Source organism: Camelus dromedarius, chromosome 11, assembly GCF_036321535.1.
Source record: "Camelus dromedarius isolate mCamDro1 chromosome 11, mCamDro1.pat, whole genome shotgun sequence".
Taxonomy (NCBI): Eukaryota; Metazoa; Chordata; class Mammalia; order Artiodactyla; family Camelidae; genus Camelus; species Camelus dromedarius.
Window position 1 is genome coordinate 34,009,498 of NC_087446.1, and position 20,864 is coordinate 34,030,361.

At 40.0% G+C, this 20,864-nt stretch overlaps 1 protein-coding gene across 9 annotated transcripts in view; it reads right to left on the minus strand.

Moving 5' to 3' along the window:
* Window positions 1-20,864, minus strand: part of ANKS1B (ankyrin repeat and sterile alpha motif domain containing 1B) — an 857,966-nt gene that overhangs the window by 274,762 nt on the left and 562,340 nt on the right. For all 9 annotated transcript variants that reach the window (XM_010989991.3, XM_010989990.3, XM_031462969.2 and 6 more), the window contains one exon: window positions 19,707-19,805. In XM_010989991.3, coding sequence (XP_010988293.3) covers window positions 19,707-19,805 — 99 coding nt within the window. The remainder of the gene's footprint in view (window positions 1-19,706; window positions 19,806-20,864) is intronic.

A 20,864-nucleotide genomic window follows, 5' to 3' on the forward strand; every position in this document is an offset into this window, starting at 1 on the left:
GTTGAGGCAGAATCCATTGGATTTCTAGTACACTGCTATACTTTTGCTCACGCCATTGCCTCTGTCAGGAATGCTATTTCTCCCCTTTTCTCTGTTGAAATTCTATCCATTCCTAAAAGGTCTTGTTTCAATGCTGCCTCTTCTGTGATGCTTTCTCCAAAGCTACCCTTACTCCCAAGTCAAAACTAATCACAGCTTCCACTAGATTTCTGTAATAAACTGTATAAAATTATATTATAGCTCTATTAAAGTCTGCTTTCTATTCTAGTTAGAGATGCGAATATCTTCTTTAGACTGTCAACCTCTTGGTGAAGAAACAAGGTCTTAGCCACTTCAGTAGCCATTTCACATATGGCCGGCATTTCCTAAATGTTTATAAAATTAAGTGATTTAATGAACACATGAAGATAAAATGACAAATTAATTTTAGTGGAGTGGCATCCATTTGTGGGGGAAATTTGTATTTGTATTACATGTTATGAAACTGAGGGCTGTTTTTAGGGCTTAACATTCATGTTTACAGCTATTTAAAGCTACTAAATATCAAGAACCAATTCCAGGTAGTATGCTGTGTTACAAAATGTACTGGGCTTTGTTTCTGTAGCCCGGCAGTCATGACTATCCTATTAACTAGTTGTGTAACTATGGGCAAGTTCCTTCATCTCTCTAAGTGTCAGTGTTCTTATCTATGAAATGAAGGTATTAGATCCATGGTCTCAAAGTTCTTTTTTAATTCCTAAATCTTACAATTCTATATTTTATAGATTAATATCAAATTCATGTCAGATTTATTTACTCAGCAAAGAAAAAGGAAGCCCAAAGGCAAAACAAATCAACAAAAATAGTACAGGATAAGACATCAGGCTAAAGGTCAGATGACATCCACACTTTTTTCATGAGTGGCAGCAGCGCCCACAAAGAGCACTGTGCCTGCTTTCTCAAATTAGCAGTGATGAAACTCTTTTCCCAGCAGGAACATCTGGCAGGACAAGGCTAGACAGAGGCAGCTCCAGTACAGCTCCAGGCCTGCTGTACTGCTGAGTGTGAATGGGAGTCAGGCACAGGCTGTAATCTGAGAGGCAGAGTGGTGGGCAGGCAGCAGGCAATCGTAACAGAGGTTCACAACAAGGCAACTGGATTCAACTAGCTGAATCCCAAAGTCTGGGGAAAACCTAAGCTGGGACAGAAATTGGAGATAGCAGTGAAGAAAGCTATAGTCTTGGGAAAATGAGGTCAGATTGGTACATTTTACCAAACATCTTCCTTGTTGGTCTTGATGTCTTGTTATTCTGCCCAAGTGTGCATTGACTTTCCTCCAGAAGCCTCTTAAAGCCAACTTGGCCTCAGAGAGGGCACACTGTTAACATGACAGGTGATGCAGCAGGCAGAGATCACTGACCCAAGGGCAGAGCTCTGTGGAATCTTGGGGCTTCAAGGCGGTCACTTACAGGACAGCTGAGTGGCCCCAGGCTCTGAGACTGCCCAGTTGACTTCAACTGAGTAACCTATATTTTAAGTGTTTTACACACATACGAAGAGGAAGGAAAGCTTTCTCTGCCTTAAAAAGAAATATGTGAAAACCAGTGATTCAGAAGAGTTTTGTAAGATTACATGATCATTAGTTTTATTTCTCTTACCTTCTTAGTTTTATTTGAAATATTCTGGGCTAGTCATAGATGTATGGACATATGTGTATTATATGTCATTCTCTCTGCCTGAAAGCAGCTTTGGCTGCTCAGACAAGGATAATACCTTATAAAGTGATAGAGCCACAAGATGGAAAGTTTTACAAGAGGAAGACAACAAAAATAGGAAAAGGAGATAAAAAGAAGAAAAAATGATATTATAATAGATTTGGGATTCAATTTTAAAAATAGTTCTCAGTGCAACAAGTTATTAAGCCAGCATTACAGTATTGGCATAGTAATTAGATCATGAGAATAAGGAACCCCAAAAAGTCAGTAACAAATCTGAGATATTTTTATGTCCAAAAGTGTTACAAAACTGAGACAGAGACTCATTGCTGTCCACCAGAAACTATTCTCTCTTCTTCCACAGTAATGGGACTTCAATTGAGCATGTGTCTGTCCAACTAAAGACAAGATAGATTAGCTTCTCTGCTGGTTGCTTCTATAAGATGCCTACGGGATGCCAATGAAAGTGTTGTGTGTAACTTCCAGGTCACCTTTAACCTGAAAGATAGGTTCTTTGCCATAGAGTTGCTTTTTTTTTTAAATCTTCCCATGAGTGGCAACATCAGTGCCTGCAGCCCAGCTTCAGCCACATGGACAAAACAGTATTCTAGAGTTTGGGAAATGCTTCTCAAATCTTAGTGTACATGAGAATCATCTGGAAAACCTTAACCTGGAAGATTCTAATTCAGTTGGTTGAAGGGAGAATCTGAGACTTTGTATTTTTAACAAGCTTCCTGGTGATGTTAATACTGTCAGTCCATGGACCATACTCTGAACAGCAGGGCTTTAGAGGGTGATAGAGCAACAGCTGGAAGGTCCTGGGCCCTTTCAGAGTTGCGTAGAACAGAGCCAACTTGTCAACCTGGACTGCTCACTGTAAGACTATTGCAAGGGAGAAATAAGTGTTCTTTTCTTTAAACCAGTAGGAGGTCTCTGTTTTAGCGGCTTAGCCTTTCCTCTAATAAAAACAGGATTGAAAATTAAATAAGGTAACTTCAGGTAGAACATTTAAAGGAAGCCTGTACTTCCATTTGACAGTACATCGCATTGTCTTTTGTTTCGTAAAAACGTAAGTTTTCATATCTGTTGCCATTTCTTTTAACTTCATTTCTTTTAACTGCCTTTGTTGGCATCTTTCTGTCAATCATACCACCATCCCTTTGTGACAACTATCCAAGGGATAAAGGGGGGGAAAATGTAGAACCTCAGGTTCCTAGCTTTCGTACCAGGGTACATGGTGGTATCACCAGCTGAGAAAGAAAAGAAAATAGACTGAAATGACACGAATAACTTTGACACATGAGAAATTAAAGATGTTGGGGAATATATGTTAAATTTGGGGGAGAGGTATGAGAAGACACACAACTTTGGGCATCAGCAGCAGCAGAGGTGGGAGTCTCGTCTCTTCTACTTTCTAGCTGTATGACCTTGAGTAAACTCCTCAACCTTCCTAAGCACCCATTTTCTCATCAGTAATATGAGAAATAAGAAGAATACCCACCTCTCGGGGCTGTGAATAGGTATTCAATGAAACAATGCAAGTAGAGTTTAGCTCAGTGCTCAGCACACAGAAGCACTCAGTAAATATTATTTTGATCATAAGCGGGAGTGAGTATTCATGAATGAATGGGACTGAAGAGGGTATGTAATGTGAGAAGAGAAGTGGCCTGAAGACTAATCAACATTTTCAAAGTGAAAGATATTGGCCTCAGGAGACCAAAAAAGGAATACTCCAGACAAGAAGAAAAGTAAGGGAAATGAGGTTTCAAGGAGGCTCTGGGCAGCAGTGGTAGAATGCTGCAGAGAGGTCTACGGAGGCAAGGAAGGAGAAGGGTTCATAGGAATCTGGTAAGTGGGTCACCTTACTGAGAACAGTAAGGTGTGCTGCGCTGGTTTGAGGTATGAGTTAGAGATGAGGACGTAGAAAGTACAGTCTAAATTATTCTTTTGAGGAGTATGTATGGGAAGAAGATGAGGTAGATGAAGTTTTTAAAAAGCACAAGGAAAAGGCATGGAAAGGAGCAACAAATGAGGGTTCAGGGCTGAGGAAGGTCAGAGACATAAAGGAATGAGTCTGAGAGTACAGTGGAGACTGGGGTGGGGTAGAGGGGTTGCCTTTGGCTTTGGGGATTTTGCTCACCTTTCTTGGAAATTATAGCATGAGAGGCATAGTTGGAGATAATCTGGGGGATTATAATCTGTGTTAAGACAGTGGTAAGGGTCCAGGAGCTCCCTGGCTTGGACTTGGTGAGACCTGGATCCTAGTATGTGAAATGCTGGGAAAGTTCCTCACGTGGATACGGGCAGCCTTCTGTGTGGCCTGCTGTTCTCTGGATACACACACCTGACAACCATTTCTGGAAGCCTACTGGGGCAACATCCCTGATGTACCAGGCTCAGCTACTTAAACTTGCCTGTGAAGCTGCAACAGACTATGGCTTCTCTTTTCCCACCTGGATGTGCTTTGTACTCTCAGACTCCCTGATAAGGCTTTTATAATACAGGCAGCTGACATTGTTGGGTACCTCCCTCTCTTCCTGCTCCTTGTTCTAGCCTCTTCTGCTCTGTCCTGCTGCTTCCCAAGACTTGGACTAACAGTAGCCCTGAAAATAAACCAGGACAAGCAGTGCTAGCAGTGTCCTGTCAAGTCCAAATGTGGGTCTATCAAGCAGTGTGAGGATCAGAACTCCTCAGGCTTTGAGACCTGGACTTAGACATCACTGTGCTGTTTCATCAGTGGCTCTTAAAAGACTGATTGAACATGAAAGAGAAAGGCAGATCCACTGACCACAGGGCCCCAGAAAAAAGTCTATCCATCACCATCTAAGTGCTATGGCAGTATAACTTTGCTGGGAGAGACATCTACAAAATGGGTAAGACAATTACTGATAAGAACATTACCTACCAATCACATGAAACTTTAAAGAGCCCAAAGTGAGTTCACGTACATTATCTCATTTGTGAGGGGTTTCAGTGATCTTTGGGGGAATATCCTTTACGGAGTCTGAGACTCTGGGTCCTTCATGTAACGACATTCCTTCTGTTGTCAGGACTATTGTTAGGAAGCAGGGTGTGACAACGTTTCTGTGTTGTACATAAGGGACGGAGACATGTAACATGTACAAATCTGTCGCTTTAAGCCCCTTTGTTTGGAATTAGACTCCATTATGGATACAATTTCTCTAAAAGAATTGGGAGAAGCTTAAATTATCATAAGTAAGTGAATTGTGTCTGGATGTCACTATGGACTTAAAATTACAGATAATAGTACCTTCTCTAATTTGTCCTGCCACCAACTGAACCTTGCTGACTGAGGGTCCCCTGAGTGTTCAGACAACTGAAGAGTCCCAGCTTTATGAATAGGGCAGGAGCATGAAGGGGTGTTATCTGGATATTATTTGGCACTACATTTTTAGGGAACAAAGGGAGAGTGAAGTGCTTTGGAGTGGGCACAGTCTTTTAATGCCCTGTGATTTCTAGTTTATAATAAAAGAAGCAAACTAAGGTCTAGCTGTGAGAAGGCGTGAGGTATCCCTTATTTTGACATGTCTTAGGCTGCAGAGTAAACTGGAAGTGAAACAATGACAACAAAGCATGCATAGATAAAAGGTGGTTTTAAGACACATGGTGATCAACTTCCGACAGCACAGTAGAGTTGACTGGTGAACAAAATAGAAGCACTAGCCAGACTAGTCTACCCGCTAGCCATCAGGGTTAGGGGACAACCCGTTGATCAAAGGCACTGGAGCTAACAGTGAAGTTGCTGAAACAACCAAGTTCTATAAATCTTGGTAGAAAAAAATGACGACAACAACAACAGCAACAACCGTGAAACAATCTCTTCATCGTTTTGTGAGCAGTGTGAGCAGACTGCCAATCAGGCTGCTTCTGTGCACATTCAGAGGAACTGATCTTTGTAGCATCACCCGACAATCTGGTAGTTATCCACCAGGTAAGACCTGGGGAGACATGGGTGAAAGGACCAACAGAGCCACTATGCAGTACACATGCAAACATGGTCATTGGAGTTGAATGATTTTATTCAATGATTCTCTTGTACTTCTTCTCTCTGAAGCTTTTGGTAAAATGGATGTTTAAAAAAAATTCAATAAAAGCACATGCTTTCCCCTTCTTTTAATTTCTAGAATCCTTGTTCAGATCATGTTGACCCTAGAGCTTTATGTTAAACATCACTATTTGTTTTGATATATTTCCTTGTTGCAAAGCCTTTTTACGAAACAACGGCTCAGATTAAAGTTGAAGATTTATTGCAACCAGAATAAGGTGCTGAACAATGCCCACCATCATTCACATTTTCAAGCTTGGCCGCTGATATGAACTATATTTAGAAAAAGACACAGGGTTCCTTTTTTCTCCTCTGTCATTACATGTTTTCTGACATTGATGGCAATACAGTGCTTCTGTGGTAGACTGGTTATGTAGCACACTGCTTTGCTCTTAAAACAGGAACTTTAACTGCTACTATCATTCAGGAAAATTGTTTGCATGTTGTTGTCGCAACATAAAAAAATTTCCCCAAACTTGAGTCTTCAAAAGATAATGAATGTTCTGAATGCTAATTCTATTTATGTGATATTTAAAAACCATGTCCTTTCTCAGAGCTTCTGGGCATGTGCATAATAACATCTACCCACTGAAGTACTGCAAACAGATAAATGTATCATAAAACCAAAGTCAGCAGTATGCAAATGAGTAACTTACATTCTGCTTGGGTAGGGAAGTACAAAGGATATCATATGTATGGTGGCAAAACATTAAAATACAAATACAAAATTGAGGACCTGCAACCCATCCATCCATCCACCTGTCCAACCACCCATCCATTCATCCACCCACTCTTCTACTCATTCATTCATTCACTATTCACTCAACAAACACTTAGAGCATGTCTACTCTATTATAGGTGCTGTTCTGGATGTATCAGTGAATAAAACATACAAAGGTGTCAGTCCTTTGTGGAGCTTACATTCTAGTTGGGGGACAGACAATAATTAACAAGCATAATAAATAAGGAAATTATGTCAGAAAGTGGTAAGTGCTGTGAATAGAAGAGAAAGTACAGGAGAGTGGAGGGTGTGTGTGTATGTGGGAGGGATTGTGTATTAAAGAGGGTGGTTAGGGGACATTTTATCCAGAAGGCAAAATTGGAACAAAGATTTAAAGACAGTGAATTGGCTTTATTGGCAATTAGAGGGAGAAGATTCAAGGAGAGGGAACAGATAGACCAAGGCCCTCAGGAAGGCGTGAGCCTGCTGTCTGTTCAAGGAATAACAAGGAAACCAGTGGGGATGAGGCAGCCTATGCAGGCAGAAAGGAGTGAGGAACAGGACAGAGAGGGAACCGACGGCCAGATAAGGTTCAGCTTTGAAGGCCTTGAAATGACTTTGGCTTTCAATCTGAGGGAAACAGGGAGCCAGTGCAAGAATTTGCAAAGAGGAGTGACATGATCTAGCTTATATTTCAGAGGAATCATTTTGGCTGCTGTGTTGAGAATAGTTCATAGGGAGGCACGGAAGTGTTGGATCAAAGAGGCCTGTTCAGAGGCCATAGAAGGAGTGCAGGGGACACAGGGCTAGTGGCTTGGACAGGGTGCTAGAGCAGAGGTGGTGAGAAGTGGTCAGATTCCAGATGATTTCCTGAAACACAAAATAAAGTTCTCCTTGTTCTCTAACATGGAATGGGAATCTGTCAGCTTGATGGTAGCATCTGTGTGGCATGCATCTCAGCTTGAACAGAGCTGTGATCATCTGTCACGCATGGGAATGTATGGATGACTGGCAGGGTTGGTCTTGCATGGGTCTGTTTTCAATGAGCAATCCAGGCTCCTCAAAAGACTCTTCTGTTCAAAGAAGCCAGCCAAGGCATATGTATTTGATTGTTGGAACAAGAGACACGTGTCAGAGGGGATGGGTGATTCTGCATGGATTTCAGAAACTGGCACTCTTGCTGGCCCCTGGCTTATCTCCCATGGACCATGCCTTAAGAAGAAGCAGCTTCAGTTAAAAAGCTGTATCATGAAACACTTTCGGGACTAGGGAAAAGGAATCTGCGGAATTGGCACCAGCAACTTCATCAGCAAGCAGGGATGGTGCCATGTTGCAGATATTGGTGCCCTCAACATTGGGCACCAATAGTTGGTAATGGTGCCCACCCTGGCAAGCTTCAGTGACATTGGCAGAACATTCAGTTGGCATAGGCTTAAGGGCTCTTAATGGGAAGATACTGGGCATCGTAGCCAGTAGCACAGACATCAGTACCTTAGATACATTGGGCACCTGCAGCTCTAAAGCAGCCTTTGGCAGCCATTAGGTAGCAGGTTTGGTACACTCAGTGGGTATTAACAGCACTGAAAGCACTTTTGGTAAGTTCTGGCAGCACTATTTCAAGCTTTGGTGACAGGAGCCATGAACCACAATAAGCTAGAGCGAGAGAGGCAGAAAAGGGCCAATGTCACACAGTCAGCAAGTGGTCTTGTTAATGGCACATATGTGACATGAGAGACCCAGAATGACTCATTAGGAAAATTTTCAGTAAGGTCTAGAATATGTGGAGGAGTGTAACCACATTTTGAAGCCTTGCCTGGAATTCTTGAGAACTCCTTTTACATCTATAGTGAAGGAATAATCTAAGACCTATTCTACTGTCGTTGGGATGAGAACAGCAGTCACAACAAATAGCTTGGCTCTTAGGAAAGTGTTGCCAGCCTCATAGTCTGGTTTTGTTTTTGTCTGGTTATGGTCAGCTCAGAATTTTTAATTAACTCAGACATCGAAGTAACTAAGAATTTTTAGCTAGACTTATATAAATCCCTAGCAGAGAGATCCTAACAATAGTTTTAGTGGTTATTATTTATTTAATTCAACAAGAATTTTTAAGCACAAAATTTATATGTAACATCATTCTAGGTACTGTAAAAATGTAAAAGGGTCTAAGATTCCTCCCTTCCAGGGATATGTAATTTTTGTGTGTATACATTTGAAATATACACAAATAACAAGAAAATTAAGTGCCAAAGTTTTTATAAGTTTCAGAAAAGAAACAAAACTTGAGTGGGTTGGAGAGATTTGAGGAGAGTTTCTTCTATAGTTTCTCTTGGGGCTGACACAGGGGGAAGTAAGTGAATGCCTGACTATGTATGTGTAAGCACATGTGCGTGTGTGCATGAAAGTGAGCTTGTGTGCACAAAAGAGAGATGAGAGGATGGGTGAGTCTGGGCCTCCATCTCTCCTGACTATCTTTTGACCTCGCAGGAACATAGGCAGCATCCTCTGGAGTGACTCTCTCAATGACCTATTTGGTTGAACATACTTACTAATTCTTTGAGATTTGGCTCAAGTATCATCTACCTCTCCAGAAAGCTTTCCCTGATCTCCATGTACCTAGCTCTTCTCTCCTCTTGTAGCATTTTTTCACACAGTAGTTTAGTTTTTGACATATCTTGGTCTAAAATGTCAGTAGAACTCCTTGAGGCAGGTACAAAGCCTGATCTATTTTTTCATCCCCATCTTTGAACTTAGCATAGGGCCAAAACAAACTATCTGATTGAATGGATGGATGAATCAGAAATTCACTGACGATCATCTGGGCATGTGGGTGTTTGCAAACGGTATGCATCTGGTGTTCTCCAGGGCTCTCTTTCATTTGGCTCCAACCTCACTGGAAATGTTAAGGACTTTGGGATATAAGGTCAATTGTTACTTCGTGCCTACATCAGTAGCACTTAGAAAAGTGTTCTGTTGAAAGTGGACACCAGAAATGTTGATAGATGATGATGTAATTGAGTCCCAGAGGAGAAAGCTAGGGAAATCAATCTTCTCTATACTTACTGCAATAAGGTCTTGTACATTTGTGGAGAAAATTTCACATTCAAAAATTCCTAGAATAAGCATACCTCGTAGTACTATAAAACTGTAAATACAGTCCTTTTCCATCAAGCAGTGGCCTCTAATAGAGAAGGAGTTGAGGGTTAAAACTGATGATGAAGAAGAAGCTATTAATCTGCTAGGACTCTGTGATTCATAAATTACAATCTTAAAATCATTTAAAGTGTGTCTATTTAGCACTTAAACCACCATGAATTCACAGAACAAGTAAAGCTAAAATGTATTTTCTCTTGAAGACATGAAAGAAGGAATCCGGCAGTTTCTTGAGTATGCATTTCCTCTGATAAGAGCAGTAGTTATCTGTTAACTAAAAAAAAAAAAAAAAGCTGAACATCTTTTTACTAAAATAGAAGATGCTAGATCTGTGAAGACAGTGAAAATGGCTAGTCATTTTTCCAAAGGCAAAAGGTGGGCTCTTAGGCAGAGTGTTCACTGTAGGTCCCACGGAAGATCAAGCATCAAGTTAGAACCTAAAAGATGGACATCTAAAATCCCATTGACCACCAACAAAGAAAATAACCGCGAAAAAAATACCACGTAATGAAAAAGTGCTTAGCTTAGGGGTGGGAGAATAGTAACTCAGTCCCTAGATTATCCTGCTCCACTGAAGCTGACAACAGGCATCTCCTTAGGCTTGAAGTATTTGACTTATTCATTATAGCTTGAAGGCAAAGTGATGGATGAAATTCGTAGCTGAATTGATGGCACTAGTTGTATTTCAGAGGATGGTTATTAACAATGAGAAAAAAGCAGCATATCTATCTGCCTAGACAAGCTAAGCAAACACTCTGGGTCACTTTTTGCTTTGCATTGTCATGAGTTATCTCAGAACTCCACACAATGAAGAAGTTTTTAAGGTGCGTAGGAAGGGCTTTCTGATTTATCTGTCTCCTCTTCCAGGAACCTTCTGATTTCCTGAACAGAAGAGACCTTCCCTTCCATTCAACATCCAAAGCTTGTATTTTTACTTCTGTTATAGTTCGTTCATGCTCTGCTTTGTATGAGAATCACTTGAGATATTGGACTGACATCCTTTGCTAAACAGTAATCTCCCTGAAGGTAGATACTGTGTAATTTCATCTTTTTTCCTCCTTGCATTGTGTCTGAGATGTAAGTAAAGGCATTTGCAGATATAAACTGAACAGAGACTTTTCACTTGAGTGCCACTGATCAAAAATAAGAAATATAGCCAAATTATATTCAGCTATTCAGTTAGAACTTAATTCAATTGTACAGGAAAGGTAGGGGAGAATGGCTCATTTTAAAAAGATGAGTATGTTGTTTTAGAGCTCTTGTGTAAATTTGCATAGTTCAGTTTTTCTATGAAATAAATATGTCTTTAGCAATTTAATGGAACTGCACTGTCAAGGTCTGAACATTCACTTCTCAGTTCACTTCCATCCCATTCTACGCCACCTACATTTACTGAACTGTTTGCTGTTTAAAGTACTCACCATCTCCACTCTTTTCCCACTTTCCACTTAGCACTGGGAACTAATTACATTACCTCTAAGAGATGCAGTCAGGAAGCCCTCTTGCTATTATGCTTATTCCTTTTTTCCCTTAGATAGGAAGGCCTAGTTAGGATTTTGAAAACCTTCCCTTCTAGCTCCTGATGGGCTAAACAATAGTCTTAAATGTACTCAAAAATTAATTTAGTGGATGATGATCAGAATTGAAAGTTTGCTCTTTTCTTATGTAAAAAATGAAAAATCTGCCTTGTGAGAAATGGGAATGGAAAAAATGGAAAGCTTGCTATTGCAATGTAGTCACAGACAGTTTTAGCCACAGACTCTTATATCAGTAATCGAGTTCCTTTATGTTACTTTTTGGCCCTAGGCAAGAGCAACTTCAAAAATTTGAGTTTTGTTAATTTGGTGAGCACTTATTGAACAAGTGCAAGTGGTTATGATGAATACTAACTTAGTCCTTCTAAGAGACAGGCACTTCATACTCATTTTTAAATTTATAGCTCACAATAATTTAATGTGGTATTTTCTACTATTATTATCTCCATTTTACAGATGATGAAACTGAGGGGGAACTTAAGTAACTCATCCAAGGTGGCACAAGTAGTAGGTGGCTAACGTAGAATTAAATTAGGTTAAACTAAAAGCTCAAGAGAGTTCATTTTTGCAAAATCCTGAGTTCCTTAAAGGCTCCGTAAGTGAATTATCCCTGAGTGTCCTCGTTGTATTTTGAAGTATAGGGTTAGGCAACACAGTGAGGTGGTTAAGAGCCGCAGTGAAACTTCCTGGGTGTGAATCCTCATCTATCCATCTAGAACAGCATTCATACACCCTTGTCACTCTGTCTATTCTTTTGCTTCATATTTCTCCATAGCAACAATCTTTACCTATGACATATTTTTTACTACTTTTTGTCTGCATACTCCACTAAAATAAGTTGCATGGGGAGAGTGATCCTGTAGGTTTGGTTTCCTAACACCATATCTTCAACATCTAGAACATGGCCTGGCATGTGGTAGGTATTTCATAAAAATATCTAATAAATGAATAGATAATTAATTAATGGATTGAAGGAACCTAACGTTTTTCTTAGTTTACCTTCAATCTTCTTTTAAAAATTTATTTAATAAACATGAATATAGCCCATATCATGTGCCAAGCTCCATTTTAAGTGCTTTACAAATATTGACTCATTTAAATTTCCCAACACCCCAGTGGGGTAGGTAAAATCAAACTCAGGGAGCTCCAGCCATGTTCCCAACTATTACACCATGCTGCTTCCTGGCTTAATCCTATAAAAATGTCACCTCTGTGTAGGTGAATGCTCTAAAGATGTGTTTTCGCTCTCTCCTTGCCCATCTTCCCTTCCTCTCTATCCAGATTAAAGAAAATAAATAAGATTATTTTAGTTATTTTACTACGCCTTTCCTTCTTTGAAACAGCAATTCTTACCATTAGTGAAGCTTCTCTAAGGCCACCTACAAGAATAAACAAGCTGTTTAACCCCAGTGGCTGCTGGACAACTGACATGGTCTGTGTCTGCCTCTCTCCTTGTCCGTGTCTGTCTCTTTCCTGACTTTCTAGGGCTTTTAGATCCCCTCCTTTCCAGCCTTGAGAAGGGAGTTTAGTGGTCTGCAGAAGTTGCAAAAATTGCTTTTTTAGCCTGAAAACTTAAAAGGAGACCCAATTTAGAAACAATTCCTTTTCTTATGTTTAGCCATTTGGTTCTTTCTTGTCTTTTTACAGTTTTCCTCAAAAATACACAAGCATCTTCAGAGGGTCGGATCTCACAGACAGCAGAGTATCCGACCCAGGAGGCAATATGTCATGAAGATGGACACCTGGGATTTAGTTCCAGCTCTGTCGCTAAGGAACAATCTGTGTCAAGGCAAGTCATTTAATACGACCCACGCTTATCCTCACCTGTGAAATGACTCAGGTGAGAGGTTGAGTTGGATATTTTAAGGTCCTTTGCTACTCTAAATTGTGATTTTCTTGGAAGACTTAACATTAGGAAGAGGAAGTGCTCAGATATCTAAATACCTTTACTCTTACTACTGATTGCAGTATACCTCCAAGGGAGCCATTGCTCTTTATTAAACAGGGGTGAACTTCTCAAAGTTGAAGGATGACAGCTGCTGGGAATGGTGATAGATTAGAACCTATTTACCCACAGAATTCCTCCCATATTTCTCTGTAAATGTCATGGGGGATAATGAGTAAAATGATAGTTCAGTTCTCTGGTCTACATAATAAACTATTTTAAGATAAATTCACTTTAACATTAAAAATCCTCCATCTTTAGCTTAGGAAGAATGCAGCAGCCCTCTTGCTTTCTGAAATGGCATAAAAACCGTGGAATAGAGCATCTGTGAGTAAGTTGGGACTGCACCACTCTCATGTCTAGCAGTTCTCTGGATAGCTTTCCAGCCCAAACAGCTGTAGCTATTTTGTACTTTGTATGTACTGGGTTTTGTCATTTCAAAGGGCTCAAGGAGCTTTAAAAATACCAGCCATTCCTTCCCCCAATGTACTCCTGAAGAGCAGCCTGGTTACTGGTTTCCACTCATAAACAGAAAGCACGAGGCATAAGGGAGCAGGTCACTGGAGGAAAGTGCAGGCCACCACGTTGTAAGTGTTATATTCATGAAGGACCTGCCTAACTTCTTTGTAAAACATTTAAATATAAAGGTGCTCAGCTGGAAACAGTCTTTGGGAGTCCTGGCCTGACCTGTTCGGGACTGATTTTTAATCTGCATTCTTGTTTGGCTTGGTCTAGTTTAATAAACATTAACTGAGCATTACTATGTCCAGATGCTCCATGCCTAGGAAATGACGATGAATATGACAAAGATCCTAATCCTGAATAAGAGAGAAACAAACTAGTCAATAGGTAGTTTTATAGGGTGTAGAGGGAACACAGAAGGGTTCAATTAGAAATCTAGCCCAGATAGAGGATGTCATAAAAGGCTTCTTCAAGGAGTAAATGTTAAGGAATTAATTCTACTATGAAGAAGGGCAGCAGCTGAGGGGCAGAAAAAGGTGTTTCTGGCACAGAATGGCTAGATTCTTAGGAATTCTGTTACCTTTTCCTGGGAAAGGAGATTATATTTCTTGGCTTACCTTGGAGTTGAGTGAGGGTCATGAAACTGAATGCTGGTGCATCAAATGTGGTCTAAAGTAAGTGACGCACTTCCAATCCTGGCAATAGAACATCTGGGATCATCCCTCCCCGCTACCCTTACGGAGGCTCTCAAAGAACTCCAAGATGGGAGAATCCCATGATGGAGAAGCCTGGATTTCTGAACGAGACTGAAAAGATCATCATACAGTGTATCTGCAGAAGGCAGACTTCTGAGATGGGCCCCAGTGAGCCCACCTCCCCTTGTGTTTGGGCTGGATTAATGGCTTGACTGTAATGAATAGAACAGGCAAAAGGATGGGATGTTACGGAAGACTGAGATTTCTTGTCTTTTGCTAGCACTTTCTTGTCCTCTCACTTGTGCTGCTGAAGCCAGATTCATGTTGTGAGATTCTTCACGGAGGGGCCCATGTGACAAGGAACTGAGGGAGGCCTTCAGCCGATAGCTTGTGAGGCACTAAGGCCTCAGTCCAAAACCCCTGAAGATCAGAATCTTGCCCACAACCACATGAGTGAGCTAGGAAGTGGATTCTTCCCAGATGAATCGTGAGAGGACAGTAGTCTTGTGAGAGACCCCAGAACCAGAGGACCCTAAGAAACTAAGCATCTCCCAGATTCCTACTCCACAGAAATAGTGGGATAATAAATGTTGTTATATGCCACTAAGATTTGGGGTAACTTATTATATAGCAATAGATACTAACAGAGATCTTATTTTTCTACTGCAATAAGAGATAACTATTTTTGTTTCAACCAAAACCTCAAACTGAGGATAGGGAATGGGGTAATTTATCTGGTCAGAGGTATTCAGTGCCATTCAGTGAAGAAACAATTGAAACTACGTAACTCAACAATTATTGGTAAAATTGAACTGAACTGGACAGCTGAAATGTATGTGTTCGTTGTGCAGTAAAGTAGAAGTCGGGTTGCAATGAACAAAGCAATGAATACCAGAAACTGTGCTATGATTAAGAGCCCTGTGATAACAACACTTACAGGTCATCAAGTATTTTGAGTTTGAGTTTTGAGGAACTCCAATGTTTAACTGAGGAGCATGGGCAGGCAAGGAGAGAGGGCAGCAGAGAGGCAGGAAGATAACTGGGTGCTGTGGAGGCCAAAAGAGGACCATGTTGACAGCTGACAAGAGCACTGGAACTTACTGAAGCCAAAGTGAAGTGAAAGCAGCTTATGGAATTTCTGGTCTGCTGGTCACTGGTGACCTTGGCACTGGTTGTATGGGGTGGCAACAGAGGAACTAGTTAGACCCAAGTAGGTTGAAGGATGAGTGGGAACGAAGGAAAGCAGATAATTCCTAAAGATATTATGAAACAGGAAAATAGGAAACAAATTGAAAAATGAAGTGAGCATGTGATACAAAAGTTGCCAGTGTACTGAAATACATTTTCAATTCAGGATGAGAGATTAAGAGAGCAGATACACTATGGGCCTTGACACAAAATTCTGCAAACCTTTAAAATGAAAATCCTTTGAATTCCTGACCTCCAGGTGTTCTATTATCAAAGGACAAAAGAGATTATGTCTTTATAAAAGGATTTTAGAGCATTATCCAAAGACTTGGCAATACAGAATTCTTATCTGGAAAAAGGTAAATGATATGTTGCAAATAAGTAGTCAGAAAATTTCCCTGTGTTTAGGGGACTGAAAAAGCCCAATATCCTTAAAGTTTCTAGGAGAATGCAAAATAAGCCATCTTCTCATGGAACTTTTGGTGTGTTTCCTGTCTCAAAAAGAGAAAAGGGTAAAATTTGATCTTCAGAAGTCCCGGGAAACTTTTAGACCTAAGAAAAGACTGTGTTAGGGTTGGTGACAGAAGTGGATGCTGGGTGAAAATGAATAATGAAGCTTTGCTACTAAAGGTAAAGCACTGTCAAAGACAGAGGGAAAGAATGGATGGAGAAGGGGAATGATGTGATTACTGTTCTAAGGATGTCCATGTTTAGAACACATGGAACATATTCTATGTGTTCAATGCATCAAATGTACTGGAGAACAGGTAGACCTTGGCACTGGTAAATACTTCAATATTAACAGGGGCATATTACAAGAAAAACATTCTTACCAAAGGAATAAACTTTTGTCTTTCAAATTTGAAACAACAAATACAAATAAAGCATGAAAAACATGCTTTGAACTGTGCTAACAGATCAAGATTGCACTTAGTAAACCATCTTTTCCTTGTTTAGGAACAATCTCACCAATTCCAAAACACAATATGTTAATTAAAGGATCTCAGGTAGCAATCATGGAATATTTTTCATGACAGATGAACATTTGAAGACGAAATATTCTGAGTACCAAAACTGTACAAACAAAATGAAGAGACATTTTGTCCATTTTCTGGCAGTGCTAAGTTAGAGTGAATGCAAATGAATGTGTTGGCAGTGAAATTACACTATTAACCATCTAAAGATTGGGCTCATTACCTAAGAAGGCAAAGCATCAATTTGTAGCATTATAACACGTTGTTTGTGCTGCTGAACACGTGCTTGGATGTTTTTATATATTCTCTACTCATTTGGGTGCATAGTAAGCAGTTCAGCATCAGCCTCTTGATAGCAGCTTCATTTTGTATTATTTCTATTATATTGTTTTCTCAAAAGGGAATGAGATTCTGCCTTAAAAATAAACACTTCATTTATTTTCCAAATAATTCTGGGTTCAGATTCTTTTGTTTCTCAAAATGGCATGTATAGGATTATAGATATAGCTAAAAAATTGAGATACTCATTGATTTAAAAAATTTATATTTGAACAACATGTAAAAAAATGTTCATTCATTCAGTCACTCATTCTTTCATCCTTTTAATGTGCATGTATTGAGCTACACATGGTGGGAAGTTCAAGGATGGATGTGAAATTGTCTCTGCCCTCAGGATGCTTATAACATAGAAGTAGTAGAATATCATTGGTACCTTCAGACAGAACAAGCATAGGGCCATCAAATCTCAGAGGAAAGACAGAGCACAGTATTCTTTCATTCCACAAATTATTTTTTGACCACCTATGATGTGCTAGGCACTATTCCAGGGACTGGATATATAGAAGGGAAAAATATAGCCAAGGTCCCTTATTTCATTGACCTGGATGTGAGATGAAAAATAAGGAAAAGAACAAACAGACAAATAATATAACTTCAGGGAGCCACAAGCGCTATGAAGAAAACTAAAGCAGGACAATATGAAGGACAGTGATAGTGGCGAGAGGTGTGACTCTGAGGGCACAGAGTCCCTCCGTGAGGAGGTAACTGCTGAGTAGAGACTTGGTGTAAGGAACAAGCATTTGAAGATCTGAAGGAAAAGGCTTTCCTGGCAGATAGACCAATATGGAAAGGCTTTGAGGCAAAAAAGAGTTTGGCATGTTCTAGAACAAAGAAGAAAGCCACATGACTAGAGTGTGGGAGAAAGGGAAAGTGAGAGATGAGGTCATATTGGTGGGAAGGGGTCAGATTCCATGGACTTTCAGATGCCATGGTAAAGATTCTATTCTAAGAAATAAAGGGAACCAACTGGAGACTTTAAGCAGGGTGTGGCATGACCTGATTTACGTTTCTTGCTCAATGCTGTGTGGAAATCCAATTGTAAAGTGGTAAGAAAGGTAACTAGGACAGAGATTAGGCATCCATGCATCATCCAGGCAAGAATACTAATGAGAAATTGACTCAAGTGGTCTAACCTAAAGACGACAGGTTAGGATCTGTTATGCTAGTCTGATTAGAGGTGGTTGGTCTGGACTAGGGTAATAATTACTAAGGTGGTGAGAAGTGGATCCACTTCAGGGGAAGTTTCACAAAGAAAGTGATATAGAACCATTTGAGTTGAACTTTAATGATGGGCAGATTTGTGACAAGTGGGGAGGCATTCATTGATTCACTGAGTGCCTACCAGGGGCTGGACAGTGTGGTAGGTGCTGGGGAGATGGCAGTGCAGAAATCCTTGCTGAGAGTGAGGAGGAAACTTGCTGAGGAAGTAATATTTTAAGTAAGAATACAAAAGTAGTGAGGTGAACAATATGTCAATAAGAATTACTTCCATATATAGTTCTAAGGATGCTTTATTCTTTTCCTTTTAGTATAGAAAATTGTATGATTAAACTCCTCTGTATGCTCAACTTTCCTTGAATTTGCAAAAGTGCTAAGTTTCTATCAGTAGAAACTCAGTTCATTGTCAGCAGGCAAACTTCATCATGTCACTTCCTTAGAAACAGTGGTTAATATTTATCTTTCGCATTTCAAGAAGGGGAAATTATAACCTCCTCAGAGAGGAAAGGAGCACAGGAGAATACAAAAGTATGATAAATTCATGTATCTAGACGCCTCCATGACTGTCCATCTGCTAACCTGCCTCCAACCCTGCCCCCTGAATCTTTTCCCAGCTGGATGTCCCAACTTCAGTATTCCCTCCTTCTAATTCCTCTCTTACACTGCCTCCAGAATTAACTGCCTGAAAGCAGTCTAGTCATGTCCATTCCCCAGTGCTTACAGAATACATTTCAAATTCCTTAGCCTGACACCAACCTGACCCAACCTACTTCTTCTGTTTTATCTCTGACTCCACACTCCAATTGTTTTAATCACATTGGTTTTTTTTTCTTTTTTTAAAATTGTGGTGAAATAACAAAACATAAAATTTACCACCTTAAACTATCTTGAAGTGGCATTAAGGACATTCACATTGTCGTGCAAATCCCATTGGATTTTAAATCACACAGCATCACTGATCCCTTAATGCTTCTGGCAATTTGTTGCCTGGACCATATCTGTATTTATAGGATTCCTGCTGATCCCTGAAATGCCTTTCCTTTTTCTCACCAATTAAAATCCTACATTTCTTGAAGACCAGTGCTCAGATCCTACCTCCTGCTTTAGGCTCCTATGAAACCTTATCTGGAACTAGAAGGTCAACTCTGTTGCTAGGTAACATACTACTTACAGCTAAAATGATGCCTGGTTGGTAAATTGCATCTGGACTAGGAAGATTTACACATGAACTATAAATACCTGACAGGGATGTGATACTTTGGACTTCCCTGAGTGATGACTCGTGATTAGGCAGATCCCTTGTCCCTGAAGGCTAGGGCTATGGAGTTGTTACAAGAGATATTGCCTCTTACAGGGCATGAGGTTTCTAATCCAGGAACATTCTTATACCCACTCAATATTGATCCTGTCTTCTTGTACCTGATCTTTCACCTGGGGGAGCCTGGACTAATGTTTGTACTGATATAAAGAATCCCACCGAAGAGAAATTCTGAAGCTGCCCTGCTGGCCAGTGGCATTTCTTGTATTACATCTTTCTTGATAAATCTTCTATGGCTCATAGTAGGCTTATGAGTCTGAATGTTTAACTGGACTAGGAAGACCTGCTTTGGGCAGTTGCATCAATATATAGACATGTTGTCCTAAATGCTAATACCCCTTGTACACCTGGACTTAAAACCAACAGGACGGATAGGGCTGGGGTAATAAAGCATAGCTTACCTTTGGAAGGAGCTGGATTGCCTGTAGAATTCTTTGTCTGTGCCCAGAATTAAGGATTCCAATTTCTAACAAATCCTGATCTTCCATAACATTGCTTCCCTGAAACAAAACCAGATATGCTATAAATTAACTCAGGCATTTTTACTGTGGGTGAATAATTATTTGCTTGATACAGAGAAAAATAACCAACAAGTGATCTGATTTTTGTTAACAAAAACGGAGTAATTCTTCTGAGAGGATGAGGTGAGGGTAGGTCACCTAGGTGACTGAGTTGAAGGTTCTGGGAAAGCTTCCTTTCCCTCACAAATACTCTCATGGTTTACTATTTATGGTTGGATTATCTGCATTGGGAATTCATTCCTGTGACTCAAAAGTCTGTTCTTCTAAAAATGTATATGTTTCTAGGAAGAGTTGCCATTTAAAACTATCAGTGACCTTTACGTTGATGTGAATGAATTAGTTTTTCTCCTCTGAAAATAGATTTTGTAAGGAGAGCTGACAGAAAAATTACAGTATACTAGACAAGTTGAAAGAGAATTAATAATTAATTTTAAATATTGAATGCCAGACCGCTGATCAAGATGTGGGGATAGAACAATGAATAAGATTCAGGTCCCTGCCCTCAACTGTCTATTCCTTCCAGTTCAGTGATGGAAACAGATTGTTCAAAGGAAGTTAGAATGCGGTGAATGTGCTAGGACGGTGACACATGCTTGGGAATGTAGAGGAGATGTTTTTGGAGGAGATGATGTCTAATCAGATATCTGAAGGATGGTAGGATTAGAAACATCGAGTTCTGGGATGAGTTGGAGAGAGGAGCAAAAGGAGAGACCAGTCTATACAGATGTGCCACACTGAGGAATTTAAACATTGTCTTGACCATAATGAGAAGCCATGGATGGATTTTAAGAAAAGGAATTACATGATGAGACCCCAAATTCAGAAAGATTAATTTGGTTTCTGAGGCTGAGTCTCCATTTTCTTACCTATAATATGGTGAAGTTGAGCCACATAATCTCCTCCAAGGATCAGTCTAGTCCTGAAATTCTCTGATTTCAATGATTTTTTTTTAACTTGGATTCATATTCTAACACAGAAATTTATAAATTGCTTATTTCATCCCTAAATTTTCATCATTTGGATATTGCAAGCTAAAGC